At 48.5% G+C, this 22,301-nt stretch overlaps 2 protein-coding genes across 2 annotated transcripts in view; both read left to right on the top strand.

Annotated features, from left to right (window-relative positions):
* Polr1D (RNA polymerases I and III subunit AC2 l(2)37Cg) overlaps nt 1–22,301 on the top strand; it is a 389,457-nt gene that overhangs the window by 42,809 nt on the left and 324,347 nt on the right. The gene's annotated exons all lie outside the window — the stretch shown is intronic.
* LOC144129130 (sushi, von Willebrand factor type A, EGF and pentraxin domain-containing protein 1-like) overlaps nt 1–22,301 on the top strand; it is a 75,475-nt gene that overhangs the window by 35,760 nt on the left and 17,414 nt on the right. Inside the window, exons 5-10 of the mRNA XM_077663058.1 lie at nt 2,283–2,492; nt 4,978–5,136; nt 9,847–10,038; nt 16,691–16,873; nt 19,393–19,593; nt 21,163–21,417. Of these exons, the coding sequence (XP_077519184.1) occupies nt 2,283–2,492; nt 4,978–5,136; nt 9,847–10,038; nt 16,691–16,873; nt 19,393–19,593; nt 21,163–21,417 (1,200 nt within the window). The remainder of the gene's footprint in view (nt 1–2,282; nt 2,493–4,977; nt 5,137–9,846; nt 10,039–16,690; nt 16,874–19,392; nt 19,594–21,162; nt 21,418–22,301) is intronic.

Genomic DNA, 22,301 nt, shown 5'->3' with positions numbered 1-22,301 from the left:
GCGATTCAGGCGCGCCGCTTCCCGTATCGTGTTTCGCTCGCCGAGATATAGGCCACGAGAACCACACATCCTGCGTGGTAAACAAGGCTGCTAATTTATGGCACCCGTTGCGTCGCTTCGCCACACAGCTTCTGCCATATTCTTTGATTTTCTTCCATCTGGGGAGCGTTGCACCGGCTACGCGCGCACTCATGTCCTTGTGCCGCAGAGCTTATCCTGTCCTTTTATGGAATTCGGATAACGGCGGGCCGCGGTCACGAAGAGCTGCCCAGTTTGTTCCTCTTCGCGTGCCTCCTAATACTGTTCCCTTGGTTACGTTTTTCGTCAACTGTCGGCCTCTTTGGTGTTTTGCGCCTTGCCTGGAACACCAGCAAGAGCTGATGATGATGATAATGGTGAACTTTTATAGCGCAAGGGCATCTGCGGCCAAAGAGCGCCATGGCACAGGGTTTTTATCTAGGCCACCGCTGCAGTTTACCAACAAGAGCTCCTCTCTCCGCAGGTGCTGGTCGCTTGTGAAACTTTGAGAAAGTCGGATGCGAGCGCTTCTAAAACACCTGGAATATTAAGCAGCTTATGTAATCAATTTTATTTACACCGCCGCGAGGCTACGTTGCTTGGCTGGAACCCCCTATTTTGGAAGGCCGTTGCGAGAACCAAGGCCCCAACCTCGACACTTGGGGACGCGAGAACAGTGAGAAAAATAAAAGCAGCGCTTATAAAGAGGATGTCCTGTGCTGTGTCACCTATTTCTATGGGCCATTTTTTTCACCGTGTGCTCCAAACTTTCAGTGCCTCGTATGATGGGAGCACTCCTGCCTAAACCCCTCTCATTTCTTTCTTCAAATACATTGGCGTCATTCAAGCCCTTTCTACAGCGTTTTATTACAGTTGCATTTTTTACTACTCGACTCTCATTTTTTTCATGATTACGTACTGTAGTGATGGGAAAATGTCGTCAGTCAGAAGAAACAATTCCGAACACAGGTGAGGTGCGACGTTCTCATTTCGCCCACCCTGAAACTCACTCGATCAGGCTGCACTCAAACTGCACAAAAAGTGCACCCAACTGAGATACCGCGCACCACTTGAAGGGTCGGACAACACATCGTTCACATGTCGTGCGAGCTGCTCCACCATGTGAGCTATCGAGACCACCAGCCACCACAACAGCCTTGCGGTTATAATCTTTCAAATACGCGCTCCCGACACGTCGCCATGGCGCTTGCTGAACTGCTTTGATCACGCGCTGGCAAGCAGATGGCAAAGTAGTTGTACCATCTCTTGAACGTGCTTAGAAGAGCCCAAGCAACAGCCGTATTGAGCCTCGAGTGAGAACAATACGTGGGCTAACGTTGACAGCACCGATCAGCGTGGCCGGCAGTGGACAACGTGCAAACTGCCATAACGCCACATATACTAGACATGAAGCTATGGTGCTCACGAGTTTCTGTGTTCGCTACCAAAGGAGGATCCGTTGCAGGATCGGTAATCATGACTATGCATATGCGCGCCTTCCACACTTATCGGCAGACGACGCCGGTCATTCGTGGACCTCGCGCGGGTAAAGTTTATTTATTCAAGCCGCCGCGGTGGCTGTGTGGTTATGGCGCTCGACTGCTGGCCCGAAAGACGCGGGTTCGATCCCGGCCGCGGTGGTAGAATTTCGATGGAGGCGAAATTCTAGAGGCCCGTGTACTGTGCAATGTCAGTGCACGTTAAAGAACCCCAGGTGGTCGAAATTTCCGGAGCCCTTCACTACGGCGTCCCTCATAGCCTGAGACGCTTTGGGACGTTAAACCCTATAAAGCAAACCAAACCAGTTTATTTATTTATTTCGTTACTATCAGGACCGTTGAGGCGTTACAGATAGGAGTGGTGATTACTCAAAATCAAATGCAACATGAGAGATATTTACATAAATGATGAAGAAGCGCAGATTTGAATGCTTCGGGTTCTGTAATACAGACGACGCAGGCGGGAAGGTGGTTCCAGTCTGAGCTGGTCTTGGGCAGGAAAGAATGAAAGTACTGGTTAGTTTTGCAGCTTGGAACACTCACTCTGAATCGGTGATCAACACGGGATGATACATAACAGTGAAAAGACTTTGTTTTAACGATTCATTTGTGTAATATTTTTTTGTGGAAAGTTAAAAGTCTAGAAAGATGACGCCGCAGTTCAGTGCTACCTTTAAGAACCGGCAGTCTGCATTAGATCAGACTGCTGCCGACGTGCATGCTTGCCCAGTCCACGACAGTGCATTTAACGCGTCGCGAACGCAGATGGTCCGACCGACCGGTGGACCTTGCGCGACAGCCCCCGGGACTGCGACCGCCTCTGCCGCCGCTCCTTGGACAAGGCGCCGGACGGCTCGGAGCGCGGCAGCTGCTGCGACAAGAACGCCGTGTGCGGATGCTCCCTCAAGTCGGGGCTGAGCGCATGCCTTTGCGGACCGGGATTTCACGGGAACGGATTCCGAGGACAATGCGCGCGTGAGTGCTATAGATATGTTTTACCGTGTCGACTCGCTGATCGACCGATCGATTGATTGACTGATTGATTGATGGAACATTTAATTTATTGATTCATGATACAAAATTATATTTATCGATTCATCCATTGATTTAACTATTTCTTTCCTTATTTGTTTATTGTAGCTAGTCCTTGCACGCTGCGCTAAGCTTCAACAATAATGACTGTGACTAGGCGGTAAGGTGCGTCAAGGACATTGAATAAGATTTAAAGCTGAACTGACGCTACCATTTCCTTCTGGTCCGCATCAGCACTTCGCAAAACAAGCATGTTCGCGTGTTTGCCCGTGCATTTGTCGCTAGTATCATTTCGCTCAGGTTTAGCATATGACAAGGAGACAATTGAGACAAGGAGAAGCGATAAAAAAGAAACGAATCACACATCTGCGCCATGATCTCTGACAGTGAAGCGAGAAAAACACAGCCTCAAATCTACAGGTGTGCATATTGTATCCAGCTGCGATCGTGTATTGCTCCAGAAACACCTGCCAGGAAACATCGGGTCCATTTTCCACAGGCGCCTTTTTCGTACAACGAGCTGAAATGTATCAAAGCGATCTAGAGTTACAGCTGCATTTAAGGTGGCTGGGGCCTTTGTTTGCCAACCATATCCATCACACGTCTTCGGTGTAAGAAAAGGCTAGAAGCCTCGTTCGGAAAAATCTTTTTCCCACGAGCATTGATGCGTCAGCAACCCCAAGTAACGCACGGCCGTAAACACAGAAGGCCCAATTTGCAAACTTCATTCGCACTCTAGGTAACGACGTTGATGATACTCGTCTCTCTAAACTAGCAGGATTCTTATCGATATTGAAGCAAATGAAGTTCAATGCCAGAGGGGTTGCACTGCTTGGTTCACGTAGCGGGTATACCAGGCGCTGATGAGACCTTGGACAGGTGCCTTGTTCTTGGAGAGGGAATCCATGCTGTCGTCTTCTTCGCAGCAGTAAGCCTGAGACCGAATTAGCTCGGGTTTATGCACAAAATAAAATGGGGCTGCGTGCCCCTCACCTCCAGCGAGGAGTCGTGAGAAAGGATAACGCGTGCTCTGGAGAGGTTGTTTTCCTAAGCCTAGTACAGCGAGACGCGCGAAAGTGAGGGGTTGGGAGCCGATGTCAACAGCTACACCGGTCGGCGCGCGCTAGATTGATAGAGACGGATCACGGCCAGAGCAGACATCCCCGCACCTCGTTAGACGCGAGCGGAGACGAAAGTAGTCTGGCACTGCACCGCTGCAGCACACCTGGAAAATAGGCGCAAGAGAGTTGAGGGTGATCTCACAGAGCGTGGGAGAAAACGTTGCACGTCATTAGGATCGGGCCTTCCCGGCATCGGTGAATAGAATCGACCTACCCGTTTTCATCCGACTAAATGTGCGCAAAAAAGCAGGACTTATAAGAGCAGAAAATAATCTACTTATTATACTCGCGTAGCTTAATGGATTCGGCTTTGTTGAGTTGGTGGCGAGTCATTGACTCTTGCAATCAGGTATGCAGATCTTGACGCCGATTGGCTCTATGGTCCCAGCGCGCGCACAATAGAACTGGAATGCGTTAATTGGTTTTTGCTGTCTCAAGTGCCTTTACACTACTAAGGAACTGATGGCAGAAAAGCGGCTTATTTTTGACTCAATGTGCAGCTTCAGCTTGTAGGAGATAGCTTTCCTGCGCGGTAAAGCTCACATTTTATGCAACATTGCTTGTACATCATGTCCTGGCAATCCAATAACACTGAAAATTAAGTGGGAGCAGGGCAGAACATTGAAATAAAGTCCTTGTAATACCGTTTTCGCGACACTGAAAATAAAAATTGAGTTGAAGAACAAAGTGCCAGGCAACATATAGCGACATACACCTCATTCATAAAACCCCCACAAACGTGGACACAGAAGTTACAAGAAGCAGTGAGAGCGGGCAAAACATTGAGTTAATTTGTTCGTAAGAACGCATGAGCTATTAAGTGGGGAAGTGTATCGGAAAAACAGCAGGAAACAATCTGCCGTGCATAGAGGTCTAAACCAGGCCTATCAGCGCTGAAAGGTCGGAAAAGACAATCACGTTTAATGGGCTCAAAGTATGAGGCCCCCAGAAGACTGCGAAATACGCTATTAAAACTCTGTAAAAGTGTCTGGTGCAATTAATAGTTCGCAAAACATAGTACATCTTTGTTCCTCGAAACATTTTACAGGCTGCAACCCTGCCAATTATTCACAGACCATAAGGGATAGCGTACACTTACAGGGAATCGTAGTCATTAGAAAGATTTTTAAAAATCGATTCTAGGTACTTCGCAGACTGGAGACGGCAGCTGTCGTCTCCGTTTATATCCGCCTGGCCGCTTAACCCAAGTGCGAAAATGGTTTTCGTGCACTGTTCATGGCTCCTTAAAAAAACAAACCCGAAAGCCCAATTGTGAGCAGCCTGCATACGGTCTCCCATCGAGGCAGCCTGCAAGCCGGACACTTACAAGGACACCTACGACAGCAACTCCTGCTTGGGCTGCCCAGCGCACAGCGGCACAAGGCACGAAGGAAGCCGGTCGGTGAAAGAGTGCGCCTGCCACGAGGGCTACGCTGGAGATCCTGGTGCGGGAGTGCCCTGTACCGGTGAGTGAAAAGTCATCAAAGATGCTGGGAATTTTAGCCCTAGCTGGCAGCTAAAGCAGGCCTCACTACATGTTGTTGCTGATTAATGAGGCGGTTAGGCGCGCAGTATACCGGCGGCATCCGGCGAACCTTCTTGTGTACGTCGCTGATCAGTCCTACGAGCTCGCTTTGAACTGACGCTAAAATACTTTTTAATGCGGCAGTATCGGAAGCCTGATGGGGCCAAAATCTGTCGTCTGTCATAAAATTCGCTCATTGGCTGGAGGACAGTGACGTCACCAGAACGGAATTGATGTCACTTCCGGTAAAGGAATCAGCAGCAGAAAATGGTGTCGCAGTACCAATATGTAATGTAATTACGTGTTTCTGTGATTTTTTTCCAACGCTGAGTCGTTCTCTGGTGGTGCGCCTGTACTAGCCGAGCACTTCTCGGGTATGCTGCATCGATAGCGGCCGCAGGATCTGCTGGGGCAGAGGCCCCGACATGGCGATCCGCGCGTTTGTGCCGGAGGTGAGGTGGCATAGGGCAGGATTCCTCGATCGCCCTGAATGCAGAGAGAACCAAATTGATATCTGCTGCTCATTGCTGTGCCGCTCCTGGCAGTGTGAACATCTTAGTGGCCGGTGTGCCCCATCACTCAGTAAATTGTGCGACTTGCTTGGAGTGAAACTGCATGAGCAAGTGACAAACATACGGTCGCACAACGTGAGTATTACTTTGTTAGGAGCTTTCTTGGTTCGCTCCGGCATATATATATATATATATATATATATATATATATATATATATATATATATATATATATATATATATATATATATATATATATATATATATATATATATATATATATATATATATATATATATATAGAATCGCTGCTTTTCTTTCAGTGACAAAAAAAAATCCAGTAAAACTTAGGCTTCTGCAACTAGTAATGAAAGGGAGACGTATGGTCTATGAGGCGACTTAATTATGCAGTCTAACAATATATACCGTGTTGGTTTTCCCCATCGCCATTTCTCTTTCGTTAAGCAGCTGATCTAGCCGATTATGGAAAATTATTGCAATCTTATAAAGTTCATTAAGTGCAACAGCGTGTCAGTGTATTAAGGAACTTGCTGTCCCAAAAGAACAAACCAGCGCTGTGAGGTTAGAGGCATGAAGCGTCACTGCCACAAAATGGGTGGACGATCTCAGTGACCCTTAACAGCAGGACACATACCGCCAACTGAGCGCGCATGGTCGACCCGCTCACTGCGCTTTTTTTTTTCTGGCCAATGTTTCATTCTATTTTTTCCCGCCAGCAGGCTGAAGTATTTAACAAGTCAATTGCTTCGGGACTGCTCACAGTCGATCGAGAAGGGCAAAGATGGCAGCCGAGGCTACGCAGTTAAGGCACACGTGTTATGTCTCTTTTAAAGGTTTGCGTTTGGCTTTCCGGAGCTCAATATGCCGCATGTTTTTCCACTGTGACGCGTCGAGTGAGCTCAAGACATCGAAATTTTTTTCGCTGGAACTAAAAATCGTTGAGAACTGTTTGAACTGAAAAGGTATATAGCCAGATGAGAAGTCAAGTGAAACAAAACACTTTTTTAAGGCTGGACGTTTGAGTTCAAGGCCCTTTCGTCTGGCTTCGGTGTAATTTGCGTAGCACCTCCGTCGTGCAGTCCTGCGCAAACCACGCCACGTAATTTGCGGGCGAATAGTTTTCTTTTTTGCGTCTCCTGCAGTCTACTCATATCCACGCCTACATTCTGTTCTCAAGAGTAATGACTTGTTTTTACGCAACTGCGTCTGGTCAGATGACATCCGCAACTATTTCATAAATACCCTCAGGAGAGGCAATTAAAAGTTGGCGGCGCTTTGTCGATGACGTAAAATGCGAGGCACGGTGACTGAAACACCTAACGCATCTGCTTGTGCGCCCTTACTTTCTCGCTGTACGAACAGGCAAGACAAACCGGTCAAGGCTTTTCGTTCAACTACCTCGACGGCGACCGTGAAACTATTCAAGTGCAGCTGCTAATGTGAGACGTCGTTAGTGCTACACACGATGCTTTTAGAGACAGGCTTAGCAAAGAAAACAAGAAAGAAACGACAACTAGTCGGTTTGTCGTTCGTAATGCCCAGTGCGACAGCTGAGGCATCTGCCTAGTTAGGCATTACTTAACAACCAAAGAAAGACCAAGTCAGGTTTTTTGCCAGCCACCCCCCCTTATTATTGAGATAATTCCTTCATGAACCTGGTCAAGGCCGTTTGTTCGAAGCGCGTTAGCGGTTGCTCGCCAGAAATTACAGCCAGCAGGCAACCGCTGACAAACACGGACCCATTTATGACGCCTCAGCCAGCCGTTGTCAATCACGGTATGACTCAGAAGAATGGCGTCCTGGTCGGGTAAACGGTTCCTCTTACTACCACTAGCACCGCCCACTCTGAAGCCGAATGCCACGCGATTTTTCTTTCGAGACGAAAGGATGGAAAGTGTGTGTGTGTGTGGGGGGGGGGGGGGGGGGTGAGGGGTTAAGAATGAGGGCAGCATAGCTGGGCATATACACAGCGCGGGGAAGAAGGCTGGCGGACGGCAGATGGCAGAGCGGACGTTGCTTCGACGTCGCATCCTGAAACGAGATCCCGTTCGGCGGTGATGCAAAAGTGTGCACGAAGCCACGTCCCGGCGTACGTGCGGAGAATGCGCGCGCATATCGGCGTGCCGGGAGGGAAGGAGGCAGTCGTCAACAGCGCCGCGAGGAGTGACAGGCTTGTTTTGCTGACAGTTCGAGGGGCACAGTCGAACAGAGGGTCTACAAAGCGGCGCGCCAGACGCTTTTTTGCCCTCGCAGGGAGGGAGGGGGCCCGGCTATAACTCATGGAGAGGTCGTCCTCGCAGCGGCGAGGGCAGCTTGCTTCACCGGCGCCTCTTTTGCATGACCCCACGCAATAGTTCGTTGCGGGTGCGCGTGCAGGGGTCTTTTTTGTTTGTCTGTTTTCCCGCGCGTTCGTCTTAGGCCACGCAGGCAAACACACGGTTTGGCTCATAGCCTAAGTTGTGAGAGCGCCGCGTTGCCTCCTCTCCCTCTTTCGCACAACAAAAGCAAACACACAATGAAGGCTGCTGGGTTGGCCGGAGAGGAAGGGAGAGGGAACTTGACCTTGAGCGAGCCGAGGCATATTTGGTGTTTCAGCAAGGGACGAGGAGAGCGAATAAGTGCTTGCTGCTAAGTTCTTTCTATCAGCTGCTGCGGCTAAGTGGCTAAGACTCTCGGAAGGCTGAGCCCAATGTCGCCGCATCGAATACCAGCAGTGGTGGTCGAATTTCTACCCATGAGAAATGCTAAAACCGGATGGTCGAAATTAAACCGGTGCCCTCCACTATGGCGTCTCATACTCTGCATGCACAGCTGCGGGAGTACTGCGAGAGTAGTGTACCTGCACTTACTAATCCTCCTGAGAGTACTGCTGGAATCTCCCTCACAGCCTGTTTCCACTGAACGCGGTCCTGCTGCCGCTACTCTATTCAATCGGCAACGCCCCGCTCAGCCACCGAAGGCCGCTGGCAAGGGAGGCTTCGAAAATTTTGTCAACTTTGGAGTTTAACGTCCCAAAGCGACACAGGCGCTGAGGGATGTACGTTGCAGTGGAGGGCTCCGGTTCAACCTGGGGTCCTTATTGTCCGCCAAAGCAAATTTAGCTCTCGCGAATATGCTGAATGGCTGGGCGAGTTCGTATGACTCACTGGTCAACAGGGCAGGCACCACCACCAATGAACGGGCATGACAGTGGTGCGTTTTATTCTTTGCTGACTGTTTTGGTCGCAGTAATTGTTTATACCTTTTCTCGTCTAGATACACGACGGGTAAAGGAGGGGACCTTGGCTAGAGCCAGATTCAAAACTCCCGCCAAATTGTCTTTCTCATGATATGTGAATGCACGGGCACTGGCAAACCGATGTAGCTTATGACGCAGCATTTTATTTTCTCGGTTAGGACATATCGTTCGAAGCTTTTCAATAGAGATCGTGGTACAGCAGGGCAGAAAGATCTCAGCTGAGCTGAACCGCAGTTGAGAGCTCAAAGGCAGCTACTACTAGAGCACTGCACGAGCCGCATTTTGAGGCCCGAGCCCGGCCCGAGACTCATAGCCCGAGCCTGGGACCGGCCCGGGCTCACTACGGTATCGCTTTACTGAGCGGGGACAGACCCCAAATCCCGGTCTCGACCCTAAGGTCAGAGCAAAAGCCAACCGGATATTATGCCTGGTTAGGCTCACTGTCTTTCCTTTGTTCACGGGTACCTTCTGTTAGGAGTGCGATTCCTGATCAATAAGGATATAACTGTCAAAATGGAGGAATTCTTCAGCATTAACAAGAGGACAGGAGTTGTCGCAGTTAAGTTTTTTAGGAAGTACCGTTGATGGTTGTGCAGGCCCACGCGCCTAAATCCTGTTATGAAGAGGCGGCCGAAACGTTCTATGGAGACGTGGAATCGTAAATGAGTGAATTGAAAACACAGTGCACTGCACTAATGGGTGAATTAAATGCCAAGGTGGGCAAGAACCAGACAGGAAGGAAAAATTTTAATAAGGACGAAAAACTGGACAAGTTGGTAGGGTATTCATCGGAATTTTGATTTTTAGAAGTGTTCTCTTCTCCCCGATGCCTGCAATGCCCGTCCGATGAGCGTCAGAGCCCAGTGTTGACTTCTTGCAGTCGTGATGTGCCCGCCACTCCAGCCGCCAGAGCATGGTCGGATCGTGGAGTGCGACAACAGATACGAGGGCGAATGCCTGTTCCAGTGTGACGACCAGTACGAGATGGAGGTCGGGGAAGGCGAGGAACAGTCGGAGAGCCGCTTCTGCCAAGCCGATGGCACCTGGAGTGGCAAGACGACCGTGTGCAAAGGTAGCACTTCTCTTTCAGCCAAGCAGAGTCACTGCGGTGTCTAATGCCCCAGTGAATTCCCAGCAAACAGGGATTCCGGAACTTTTTTCTTTAATTGGGGGGAAACTTCGAGCTTATTTTGTTATTTATTTATTTCATGCTCGTTTACATAGTAATTTTTATATTTTTATTGCTTAAAACTTTTCAATGTTGAAAGGTAGATGCAAACTGGCACGTTGTGGTGACAACACTCCAGAAGTCGGAAGGCAACGAAATGTCTTCCAAAAGAGACTGTTTAGGAAGCTGACTCGCTCCCGCTAAGAACTGAATGACTCGGCGGCGGCGATAGCCACAAGCGTTCTCGGCGGTCATCGAACTGAATGCCTGCAGTTCTTGGCCGCGCTTAATTTAAAGCTGGCAAGGAACCTTCGAGATAAAGAACCAAAAGCAACTACAACAATCCGGGAAAATGTGGAAGCATTTGCACGTGGCCACAATCAACAGAGATAAGTCTGGTCGCATCTCGCATTACAAATCAAAATGATAAAGCCGCGTGCCGACGGTTTTGAGTGCGAACGAACAAACGGTGCAAGGATTCACGGCAATATAAAACGAATTGAAATGGGAAGCTCTACGCAGGAGGAGCGATCAACCGCATTAAAAAAGTGTGTGTATTATTTGTTTAGATTCTGCTAATCATGATCATGTACACGGGTCAGACAGTCGACTTATGCTTCGGGGTCCCTGCCAGCGAACACTTCTGCTAACATACGGTAGACTTGAAACATGCACACCGGGAACAATCAAAATTTCCGATTGTTCCCGGTGGCGCATGTTCCGGGTTCATTTCGAACCGGGAACAAAGCCTTCAGGACGCGTGAGCAAGGGCGATTTGTTCCAGTGATTACTTGATTTGCTGGCACACAGTACAGAGGACAAGCCCTGATTTTATTTTCACATGTGTCGTCCATGGGGCAGTAACAAACCTATGCGCTTCGATTGGCATTCCCGCGGAACTTTTGTGTCCCCGGTAGTATACGCGTATGTATACATACAATGGCGCGCTGCTGGGTTTGTTCGTCCCCAAAGCGTAAATTCGTGTTTGCTCGCAAGTTCAGCCTTTCGTATTTACAAGCCACGTGTTTTCCGGAGTGTTGCAAGGGCGTCGATAAAGCTCTTCTTACTGCTCGCCTCCTGCTACTCTGTGCACTGTGCATCGTCAGATTTCAGAGAATGTTTCGCGTGCAGTCGGCGCAAACTTGTGCGATACGCTCAATAGCGGCACACTTATCTATGAGCAAAGCGGCAAGTTGCTTTATCTGCTATGTGCGAGAGGCTATTGCCTATACAAGCTAGGCGGGCATGGACACGTTACCCAAAGCCATCAGCTGGTGAGTAATTTCTCTCTACCGTCTCCCGCGCACTGCTCGAGCGTTCTGCACAGTTTTGTCTCAGACTGTACTTTTGATTCTCGCCTTCCTTCCTTTATCCCTTCATTCTTTTTATCGGTAGTTTTGCGCTGATGTCGAAATATTAGGAAAAACTGCGTTAAAGCGGATTCATTTGGTTCATGTATGCGTACAGGTGCAACTTGAGTGCGCAGCCACTTTGCACGTACAAGGCGTCTGTCTCTTAAAGCTGATGTCTTTGCGGTGCTCTTGTTCTTGTGGTCGGGAGCCCGAGCCGCTACAGGTAGGCGTCGCGAGTTGTCTCAGATTCGCTTCCAAATTCGTTACTTGAACGCTTCAGGCGTTAACCTTTCGCCCCTCAAGGACAACAGGGCGTTAGCTGAAACATCGCCTTAATACTCTTCTAGTGTCTTCTCACCCATCAAAGGAGCCTCTTGTGGCACGTTTTCTAACCTCTCGCGCTGTGTGTCTGGAATCGCCATCTTCGTTATCTTTCATCCGTTCGATCTGCGCCGCGAATTCTTGCTGAGGTCACTCGCTGATAAGTGCGGGAGAGTGTTGTGATGCCTCAAACATAGAAAGCAGCGAGAGACGCTGCTCAACACGACAGATGAACCGGCTGAACGCGGCGGCAAAGGAAGTCGCTGTCCAGCTTGGAAAATCGGCTAATCGCGGAGTCTCACAATTTAGGGAGACCGTAAACGCGCTGCCAAGCTCGAAGCGCACAAGCTGATGAAGGCGGGGGCACGTTCAGCAACCACAAGATTGACCAACACCTTATAGAGGCTTCCATACCTAATCTCTGAGCCGTCTTAAATTCGCTATGCCTTTCCTGCAATGCATTTCAAGCCTACATCTTTTCTCGGCGACGAGGGTGACTTAATTTTCCGTTCCAAACAGCCCTGAAAACAAAACAAAACACTTTTTGAAACGCCAAGTCTGGCATTCTTACTTCTGTTTCCTTGTTAAGCGGTTTCTTTCCCTTGTGATTTTAGGAAGACAGCCACCTTAACTTCATTGTAGGCTGGCTATTTTATACTTGAACTGGGTATTTATTTACCTGCACAGTATAACTTCCTGCCGGCGCATTACCTTCATTTGTGATGGGAATGAATGACTTGATTCTCTAGCACTGATTACCGAGGAAGTCGGAGTAGCGTTTCAGAGTTCATGACAGTGCATGCAGGAAAACAGGGACAGGTGTTAGGGCTCCATAGACCCGTGTTATAAAAAGGGTATGTTTGTACCCGTGACTACACGTACTGTGTCGTCAGTTACGTGGGTGAAGTCACAAACTCAATTCAGTGCACACTCCTCTGAGCGAAACGAACATGCAGCAGGAAATGCATCACTCTGGAGTATTCCACTCGCTCCTGTACGGCCCATATGCGCTGTCAAATTCTCTGAATCTCCTGTGAGCCACTATCGAGGGTAAAAAACCCACATCTGTACTTTACCCAAATACGCGCGCAGGAAAAAAAAAACATAAGCGCCAGCAGAAAAAGAACAAACACATCAAGGTATGCCGAATAGTTGTGGGAAGAAATGGCAGTACAGGACCTCAAAAAACACAGCTTTCAGTCAGGAGCAGTGTTATTCAGTTTATTACGTTATAGTTCTAGGATGATGTCATATCACCATGCTATTCCTAATTAATATGCGAGGAGATCATTGGTCTTATATTTTTATATCTGTGTGTTTTTATATCTTAGGAGACATTCGTAAAACCTTGGTCAACTTCCAAGCAGACGCCCTGGTATGTTGAAACATGTCGTACAACGTCTCGTGCACAAGGTATTAAATAATGGCAGTGGCTTAGCTCGGCTATGCCAGGATATATGTAGCGAAAGCAAGTGTGAAACTGCCCGGTTGGCCTTGTTCACATATTCCACAACGTATGAAGCACAGGCATAAACGTCCAGTATGACCTGTAGGTCCACGTTTTATTTCAGCACCGAGGCTATCCAAGGATTGAAGGGGTCGCGTCACTCTTACGCCCATTCTCTAGGCTAACGGCACGTTGTTCTTCGGTTTCTTGAGCCCGCCGCTGGAGTCTCTTGGTCGCATTCCATCGTTCATCACGGGCCGTCTTCAGTGAAGCAGGACTCAGGTCTCTCCTCCGGCTGCTGTCGCTGCTGCTAGCGGTCGAGACACCGGACGTTAAACGTGCCTGTCTTGCGGCGGCGTTTAGCCAGTCGTTCGGCGCGCTGTTCGTCTGTTTCCGGGGCGATTCGTTTCCTCTTCATCTCGATCCGCTGTCGATTCTAGGCCTCCTCCAGCTTATCAGAATTGTCGCCGTCCATACTGTCGCCTCAACTGTGGTTGCGGCGCACGCCAGCTCTCCATTTCGATCCTGTGACATCTTATCACGCATGCGACGCCGCTGTCGAAGCGAGCGGAGGCCATCGCAACGACGAGGAACGCAGTATCACGTCCTACCAAACGGCGGCGGCGGCGAGCGGCACGGTGTGACGTCATGCCAGATGGCGCACGAAGCACAGTAACCTTCCGCGGCGAGGCGCGCGTTGTGACGTCACGTGCCTCGATGGAGTACCGCCACGGCGAAATCGCGAGTTTGCGGCCAATAAACTTTCGCTTTAAAACACATTGCGCCGTACTTTCAACACGCTCATAACACTGGTGATGTGAACACTGCTGAAATTTCGCGCAAATAACTTTTGAAACTGATCTTACTCCTGCAACTACACTGAAAATACTCCATCAATGATGTCTTTTTTTTTTGCGCGTGTGTGCACCAGTCTCTTCATTTTTCAAATTTTTGCTTCTTTTTTTCATAATCGTCTGCTGCCTTACACTGTCAGGGTAACCGACTTGTTTCGATCTTTGTATGGTTTGTATGAGTACTTGTTTTCCTGCATTGCTGTCTGCTGCCACGCGCTGTAGGGGTCGATGGACTCGTCAAGCTGCTCTTGCAGCTTTTATCCAAATGACATTGGGAAAATAAACACAGTTCAATTCAATCCCCTATTACCTATCTCACCTCATTTTGTTAGCTGCGTTCTGCGCTCTTCTATAATTATAGCCCTCCTTGAAATTGGCCTCTGGCTTCTGTACAGTTGGTTCAGTACTGTATGATAGAATTAAACCGTAAATGCGTCACTTTAGGGCCGCCTTCTCTCCTTCGCAAAACAGGGCAAGCGTTTCTTTTTTTTTGGCTACAGAGCTACTACACTACGCCATGTTTCGCCAACATTAACGGGTTTGACCTTCAGCAGCAGTAGCACCGGAGGTGTGGCTGTGACGTCAGACCACGTGACTCGCCTCAGCTGTAGCCGTCGCGCCGCTGCTCCGACCGCGGTGCGCCGACCACAGCTTCGCCAGATGTGGTCATGTGATAATGCACGTGACTCGGAGTTCACTTAAGGAAGCGACGCCGGTGACGCATGCAGTTTCGCCATGGATAAGAGCGCGGCTGGCATTGTGCCTGAAACTCCTGCGAGGCGTTTCAAGCGTCTAACCAAGCGTAGTAGCGAAGTGCAATGAAGTTTTCGCTCTAACTAGGTTTAGAAGAGTTCGACCACTGTTTGTGTCCTGTGTTCATTAACAATTTACAGTACTCATTTTGCCGTACGCTCCTTGGTTGTTGTTGTTGACACCTGTAGACATAGAACACATCTACGCGGGGGGACAGGCAAGGGTTTGGTGACGAATGGCAATGTATGACTTTACTCCTGCCTTTGCTCTTTTTATTTTTTCTCTTTTCTACTCCTCCACTACAGGGAATCTAACCAGAACACACTTCTTGGGCACGTAACTGTCACGAATTCTGTCAAAAGTTATTGACAGTGACGTCAAAATGACGAAACGAAAAGACGTCACCGCTTGACGCAACGAGCAATCAGCCAATTATAGCAAGACGGTGCCCCGAGAGCATTTTTTTTTCAGTTCGAGGGGCCGTCTGCTAAATTTTTGTAAAGAGACTTAAGAAATACGCAGCTATAAAAGTAACTAATATTTTATTTTACCATAACATTGTGCTTAAAGTGGTAAAATATTAAGCAAAAGAAAATGCGTTCGAAGTTGTGTTAATAAATTGGCTGGTGGGTAACTTTTGCTGCTGCGGGACAACGAAGACAACTTTTTGAAGTCTGTTGTTTGGCTCTTTCGATCGACGACAAAAATGCCAGAAGGTAAGGCGTTGCAGTATGTGACGCGTGGCTGTCTGTTTCTTTTCCCTTGGGAAACAGAAGACGGCCACGAGGTGCGATTTGCTGGGAAAAATAAAGTGTTTTGCCAGCATAAGCGTGTTTTATTTATGTGACACAGAGGTGACCGCGGGAACCCACCCCTTCTGCGAGCTAACTTTGCAGATTGCCTCCAACACCTGCCGCACGCATTTGCTTACCATCGGTTGTGCGATGCCAATATGCGCCTCGTTACCAACGGCAGCTTGAAAGCCGCCGGTAGCGAATCACCGCATGCACACAGCACCTGCCGCCGCACCAACAGCGCGCTCGCACGCAAACCTCCCAGTTCATCGGTGACATCTTCGCATGGCCGCTCCACAGTCTGCTTTTCCAGTCGCAAAAGGCGTCGAAACAGCTTGTCCGGCAAGTCAAACATAGTCAAACGCGTCTTCGTGCGCTCTGCTTCGCCGTTGCTCGCGCCAGTGCAGCCGCCTAAATCGTATCGCAACGGTCAAATTGACCGCCTCGAGATTGCCACAAAAAAGTATCAATTTCCACCTGCATAATTAGGTGCGCAACGTCGCCACTTCTGCCACATCCGTGACGTAATCTGCAGCCACCCATGACGCAAAAAAGCAAAATGACCGCCGGCAACGACCGACCAATAGAAGCGAGGCTTATTGACGCCTTTTTGACAAGTTTTTGACAATTTTCATAATTGACAGTTGCGTAATCCGGCTCATGGTTAACCTCTCCTCTCATCCTCCTCTTCTCTCTCTCACACAGTACGCGCTCTGTCCTATGTACTAGAAGTGAGACTTGCAGGTCGAGTTGCTTTCCTGCCGCTTTCGAACAGTGCAGTTAGAGCACATAGACAGAAATGGTTGTAGTGGCGATACAGGAGTCTTTATTGACCCGTGTGCTATCTCCGCTCTTCTGCCAGAGATGTCCTAAATACACCTTGGCAGTGTCGTAATTTATTCATCATCATCATCAGCTCGCCTACGCCCACTGCAGGACAAATGCCTCTCTCATAGATCTCTAAATGATTACACGCCTTAATAAAGCTGGAAGCTGAGCGTGACGCTCTCGCACTCACTTAACCTGTCTGTTCAGCGAAGAGCTGCGACAAGCCGCAGGACTTGGAGAACGGCTACGTCACCGGCTGCGACAGCCCCTGGAAGGTGAACGCCACCTGCACCTTCCACTGCAACCGCGGCTACGAGCTGCGCGGTGGGAGCGCGACCAGGACGTGCGACGAGTGGAAGGCCTGGTCGGGAGAAGACGTCTTTTGTGAACGTGAGCGTTTCTTTGCTGCCGCGCGATCACGCGTTAATTAAGGAGGCCAATGAGAAAAAGTCCCTCAGAACACTGGAAGGTATAGATTAAGGCGCCGGGAAGTAAGTAGTGACAGACCGCTGTTGAGCTTAAGTTATTCGCAGCCTTGTTCTGTCGCTATTCGCGATCCCCATGTTGTACACGTTAAGTCAAAACAGTTGTCACGATATCCGCACTATTTTTCCACTCGATCGCGTAAGACCAGCGTAGGGTTGGGGAATTACACCAACTCACCAAATGCGCTTTTGGGGAAGATATACGCCTACATCAAACCTACAGCAGAGATGGTGCCGGAAAATCTGTAGTTGACATGTGTTCCGTAGCTCTATTCTTCTTGAAACAATTTGGAAAAAAAAAAGTTGGGGGACGCTTAACCTTCGCCCTTAAGAATAGAACCCGATAGCGTTATTGGGTTCGGTTTGCATCGCTTACTCAGTTATCTAATTCCTAATTAGCATACTCGTGATTACTCATGCACGCATCAGTACATTTTTCAAAGACACTTCAGTCAAAGGCCACAATGCATTCACTAGGACCGCCTTTATTCAGATTGAACCAACGAGACTGCGTGGCCTATGATTAGTGTGCACGTTCGCACTCCGAAGGTCCTTGCTTCAATTTCCGCCTAATTTACCCAAATTTACATTTACCTATCTTCAATTACTTTACTTTGCATATTGAAACAATTCTGAGACGTTTGCTACCGATTCAAATGCTCTAGCACTAATTTATCTGACTTCAATTTTTTTGCTTCCTTAGGCGACCGCGGCGGCTGCGTTTTTATGAAGAAAAAACGCTAAAGCGCCCGTGTGCCGTGCGATGTCAGAGCATGTTAAAGATCCCCAAGTGGTCGAAATTATTCCGAAACCCTCCACGACGGCACCGCTTTCTTCCTTTCTTCTTTCACTCCCTCGTTTATGCCTTCCCTTACGGCGCGGTTCAGGTGTTCAGCGATATACGGGACAGATACTGCGCCATTTCCTTTCTCCCAAAACCAATTATTATTATTATTATTGCTTCCTTAGGGATTTTCGCGTTACGACAACACCAACAATGACGGCGATGGCAGCGCCAACGGCGGCTTTTATGCTACACGAAGTCCTTAACGCTTTCGCGTCAAAAGCGGCTCCAGACAGCGTTTCTGACACGAGGCACCGAAAAAAGTGTGAAATGTCTGCGCTGACTAGCAGCTTACGTTCACTAAACGTTTCCCGTGGTGGTGCGGGGATTTTCGACAACACCAGAGCAATCGAGAAGATTCATACGCTTGTGCCTGAGGCCCAACACACTACATACACACGAGTGCGATGACGCATATGTCAGCTATCCGTCGACGACCCTGCTGCCTCCAGAGATTTTTCCCGTGGTAGTGCGGGGATTTTCGACAACACCAGAGCAATCGAGAAGATTCATACGCTTGTGCCTGAGGCCCAACACACTACACACACACGAGTGCGATGACGCATATGTCAGCTATCCGTCGACGACCCTGCTGCCTCCAGAGATTTCAGCCTCTTCACCAGTGACTCTATGGAAGAAGGCATCAATACTACTCTTGAGTCTTAATTTTTTTTACCTCGCTGTTTTTCAATTTTTGCAACCTAGCTTGCAGCAATACATATGGGCTGCCAGTAAGCGAAATGTTCGTCACTTTCTCCACTTTCTTGTGTTAAAATCAGCGCTTTCCGCCTTTCGTTACATCAGTATTACGAACCAGCCAGCCCGACTTGGATCTACCTCTTTGTTGCTTACAGCGCGAACTATAACGATGCCTTTTCAGTATTTGGCTGCACTACTCTGTCTCACTAAAAACATGCAATGTCGTGCAGGGTGCACGTGACACCAGCTAACCATGGGCAGAATGCACAAAGCTGGTAGCAAGAAAGAACTGCCATTTTATGGCCGATGCCCTTATGTGCTCTGGCCAGGTCTGGAAGCTGACTATGCTTAAGGCGCCGGCCACGGGCAGACCGTTCCCTCCGCAAAACAGCTTCCTGAATTTGTTCCTTGATTAGGTGATACCTGCTAGGAGTTTCCAAACCGCTTGACAGGCTTAATAAGGCGCAGTACATATGTATACGCGCAAAATGTAGCAACTGCCAAAGCGAACCGTCCTGGCGAGCTATGCGGAGGAAACCGATAGGTTGCAGGTTGAGAGAACAGATCAACTTGGATTGAAGAACAAACACGAGTTAATCACATTCTAGTTGGAAAATAACATTAAGTGGACCTGCGGGGGATGATGTAGCTCACAGAGCAAATAACAAGTGGTTTCCAGGACGAATGGCGTAATACAAAGAGAAGGGAGACACCGTTGATGATGGCACATAGTCACGTATGGCAGTGTCAGCAAATGAATAGTGTGATCACAGCTGCGTCATGGCATGTATGGGAAGGTGATCAGTGACAGAGGTGATAGAAGGCAGTCGACTTAACACGCTCGAAAATGATGATGACCTTTGTTGCTGTTTTTCCACCAGCGGTCCAGTGCCCGCCACCTCCCGTCGTCCCAAACGCAATAGTCGGCGAAGTCCTGAAGTCGAAGGTCTATCGATTTGGGGAGTACTTCAACCCCAAGTGTCCGCAGGGATTCACCCTTAAAGGCCCGCCAATTCTGTACTGCAACGCGCAAGGCCAATGGGAGAGCAGTGAAGACGACCACTCCGTGATGGCTTGCGTCGGTGAGTATTAAGTCGCCGCGCCTGGAGTTCACGCTTGTCAATGTTGGGCATCGCCTTAAGTACCCGGCGGATCAGCAGTACAGCTCCGACAGTAAGGGCTAAATACTCCGCACTTATAGAATGCATCGCATATGCGCGAGGTTTCTCGGGTGGTGTCTTTCTGTAACGATGATTTCTGCAGCTGTAAGCCCATGTTCAACATTCGTGGACAAACACTTTCAAAATTGAAAAAACTATAAAATGCTGATGTATAACTATTGGAGGTAATGGTTCATTCATCCGATATGTAACAAAACATTTCTTTTATAATATTTTCATCGCTCACATCGAGTAGTTAACACTGCCAAAGAAAAAAAAATGACAAAGCTTTTGATTTATAAATACTACGTTGTGGCTACATGAACTGGAACAATACCAATATAAACTACCAGACCAGAATAGCCTGGCCCTGTCGCATCGCCCAGTGTGTGGTCTGTCACTGCAGTAGCAATCGCTTTGCAATAAACGAAGGCTGTTTTCTATCAGCTTAGTCTTCAGCAGTAGTTGTTGCTTGTTAAATTAAACGAACAGTTTCTATGGAGGCAACAAAGAGTAAATGGCTACTCGAACAGCTGCGTTAAGTGAATGCTTGAGGCACCACATTTCTACTGAATAATCCGGCCACGACGTTTAAACTTTAGGCTTGTCCCCGCGACTCTTGCTTCTTTGGCTTTTAAGACAGATCATTCGTAACGCAAGGTGTACTGTGCGATGTCAGTGCCCGTTAAAGAACCCTAGGTGGTCGAAATTTCCGGAGCCCTTAACTGCGGCATCCCCCAAGTCCTGGGTACCTTTTGGACGTTAAAATCCATTAAACCATAAACCATTCGTAAAGAAGGTGAGGTGCAATCGCTTTTTGAGGGAACGCTTCCTGTATGTCATGGAAGCGTCTGTTTTGAGTGCGGTCTGTTCGATAAAATATTTTTCCTCACTTGCGCCCAGATCTCTCAGCAACCCAGATAATGAACCTAAACAAAGGCCCGGACATGAAAACGTATGATGCGCTTTGCGGTCTCGATAGTGGTTACCAGTAGTCATTTGGTGAATAAAAGTACGTCTTTTTAGCGACTGCGACATGCATGGTTGATTTATAGAACGACGGCTTATTTATGAAACGATAGTCAGCTATGTAGTTTTCAGCGCCGGACAATGCCAATCAACTAGATAGTGAGTTTATTCTTCCACGCGCTGCCACCGACACGATATGGTTTATAGCAGCACCGATAATGACAGCTGGTCTTATTCAACTGCACTTTTTGCTGACAAAAAAAAAACGCACTAGATATTGAAACACAGGTGCTCAAAAAGAGTTTCGCAAGAGCTGCAGTTAAAAAAGAACTTTGTTCAGCGGTAGGCGTGCTAGTGTGGCGAAATTTATAACGATGGCAGTGCAGAAGAGTAGTACGTTTTTTTTATCAAAGAGTTCTCTCCGTTTCTCTGCGGTGATCACAGTGGCGATGATGGAGATTTCAATAAAAATGGTGGCGTAAATGAAGAAAACCCACACGTTTTTTTTTTACTTTTCTCCAGATCAGTCGAAGCCTACGATCTCGTGTCCCGAGGACATCGTTGTGTCCACGGAAAACCAATCGGCGTCCGCCTTGGTTCAGTGGGACCAGCCAAGGTACCGGGACAACGCCGGCGGCAGTAAACTGTGGCTGCAGCAGATGCCCCCCGGCGTTGTGTCACCGCATCGATTCGAAATCGGGTCGCGCTCGATCCGATTCAGAGTGGTGGACGCGGCCGGACTGGACGCCACGTGCAGCCTCACCATCACCGTGCGTGGTGAGCATGCGCGGGTGTGACTCGCGAAGAATGGCAGAACTTCTTTCTCAAGTGTGGCTTGTGACTCGTGGGGGAGGGGGGGGGGGGGGGGGGTTCACTCACGCTCAGTCTCCCTTGCGAAAGAATTGATTTGAGAACGAAGGCTTTTGTTGTTAAGTTAATCACGAATATTACAGATGGGACAAATTTAAAATAGCGGGCCAATCAGTCGAGTTTTTACGCGCTTCAAAAGGTTAGTCGGGTGAACCGCTGTTTTGAAATTTCGGCATGATAAAAATGCGGCCACCACAGCCTCAATTAGACCCTGCGAAGTTGGGCTCACTATAGCGAAACGCCATAGGCGCTGGGCCACCGGCCGCGGCAGGCCCAGCAACGTGGACAACAGTACCCAAAGTACAGAGGTCATTGGTTCGCGCATAATAGGAGGCGTGTTTTTTTCCCGGTGTCTCCCACTCCACCTAAGACCATAAAAAAAATGATCAAAGAAGAGCATTTCAGTTCATTTAATACACCGCATTTAATCGATTCTAACGCGCCGATGATTGTAACGCGCACTCCTTTCTCAACATCTGAAAAAAAAAGTGACAGTTTTAACGACCTGCGAAAGCTCTTGGTCTCGAATTATCTTGACTATTGCCAAACCATCACTTTAACTTCTTCGAATTCGTTTTACCTAGACTGTGCCTTACACTGTCCTCCAAGACAATTTCTTCTAAAATTTTGTACTACTTGACTTTCCCCTAGCCAGACAATGTCCAAGTCATTTCATATTAAAGGTCAAAGTTAAACGGTCAAAGGTTAACGCGGTTCCAACAGATAATCTTGCGTGAAGCCTCGGAGTAGCGTGGGTTGGTTCGGATTAGCGTCGCGCAAGCTGCAGCCGA

Source organism: Amblyomma americanum, chromosome 4 (genome assembly GCF_052857255.1).
Source record: "Amblyomma americanum isolate KBUSLIRL-KWMA chromosome 4, ASM5285725v1, whole genome shotgun sequence".
In the NCBI taxonomy this organism is placed as follows: domain Eukaryota; kingdom Metazoa; phylum Arthropoda; class Arachnida; order Ixodida; family Ixodidae; genus Amblyomma; species Amblyomma americanum.
Note: the sequence above shows the minus strand (reverse complement) of the source record. Positions and strands in the feature narration are given on the sequence as shown.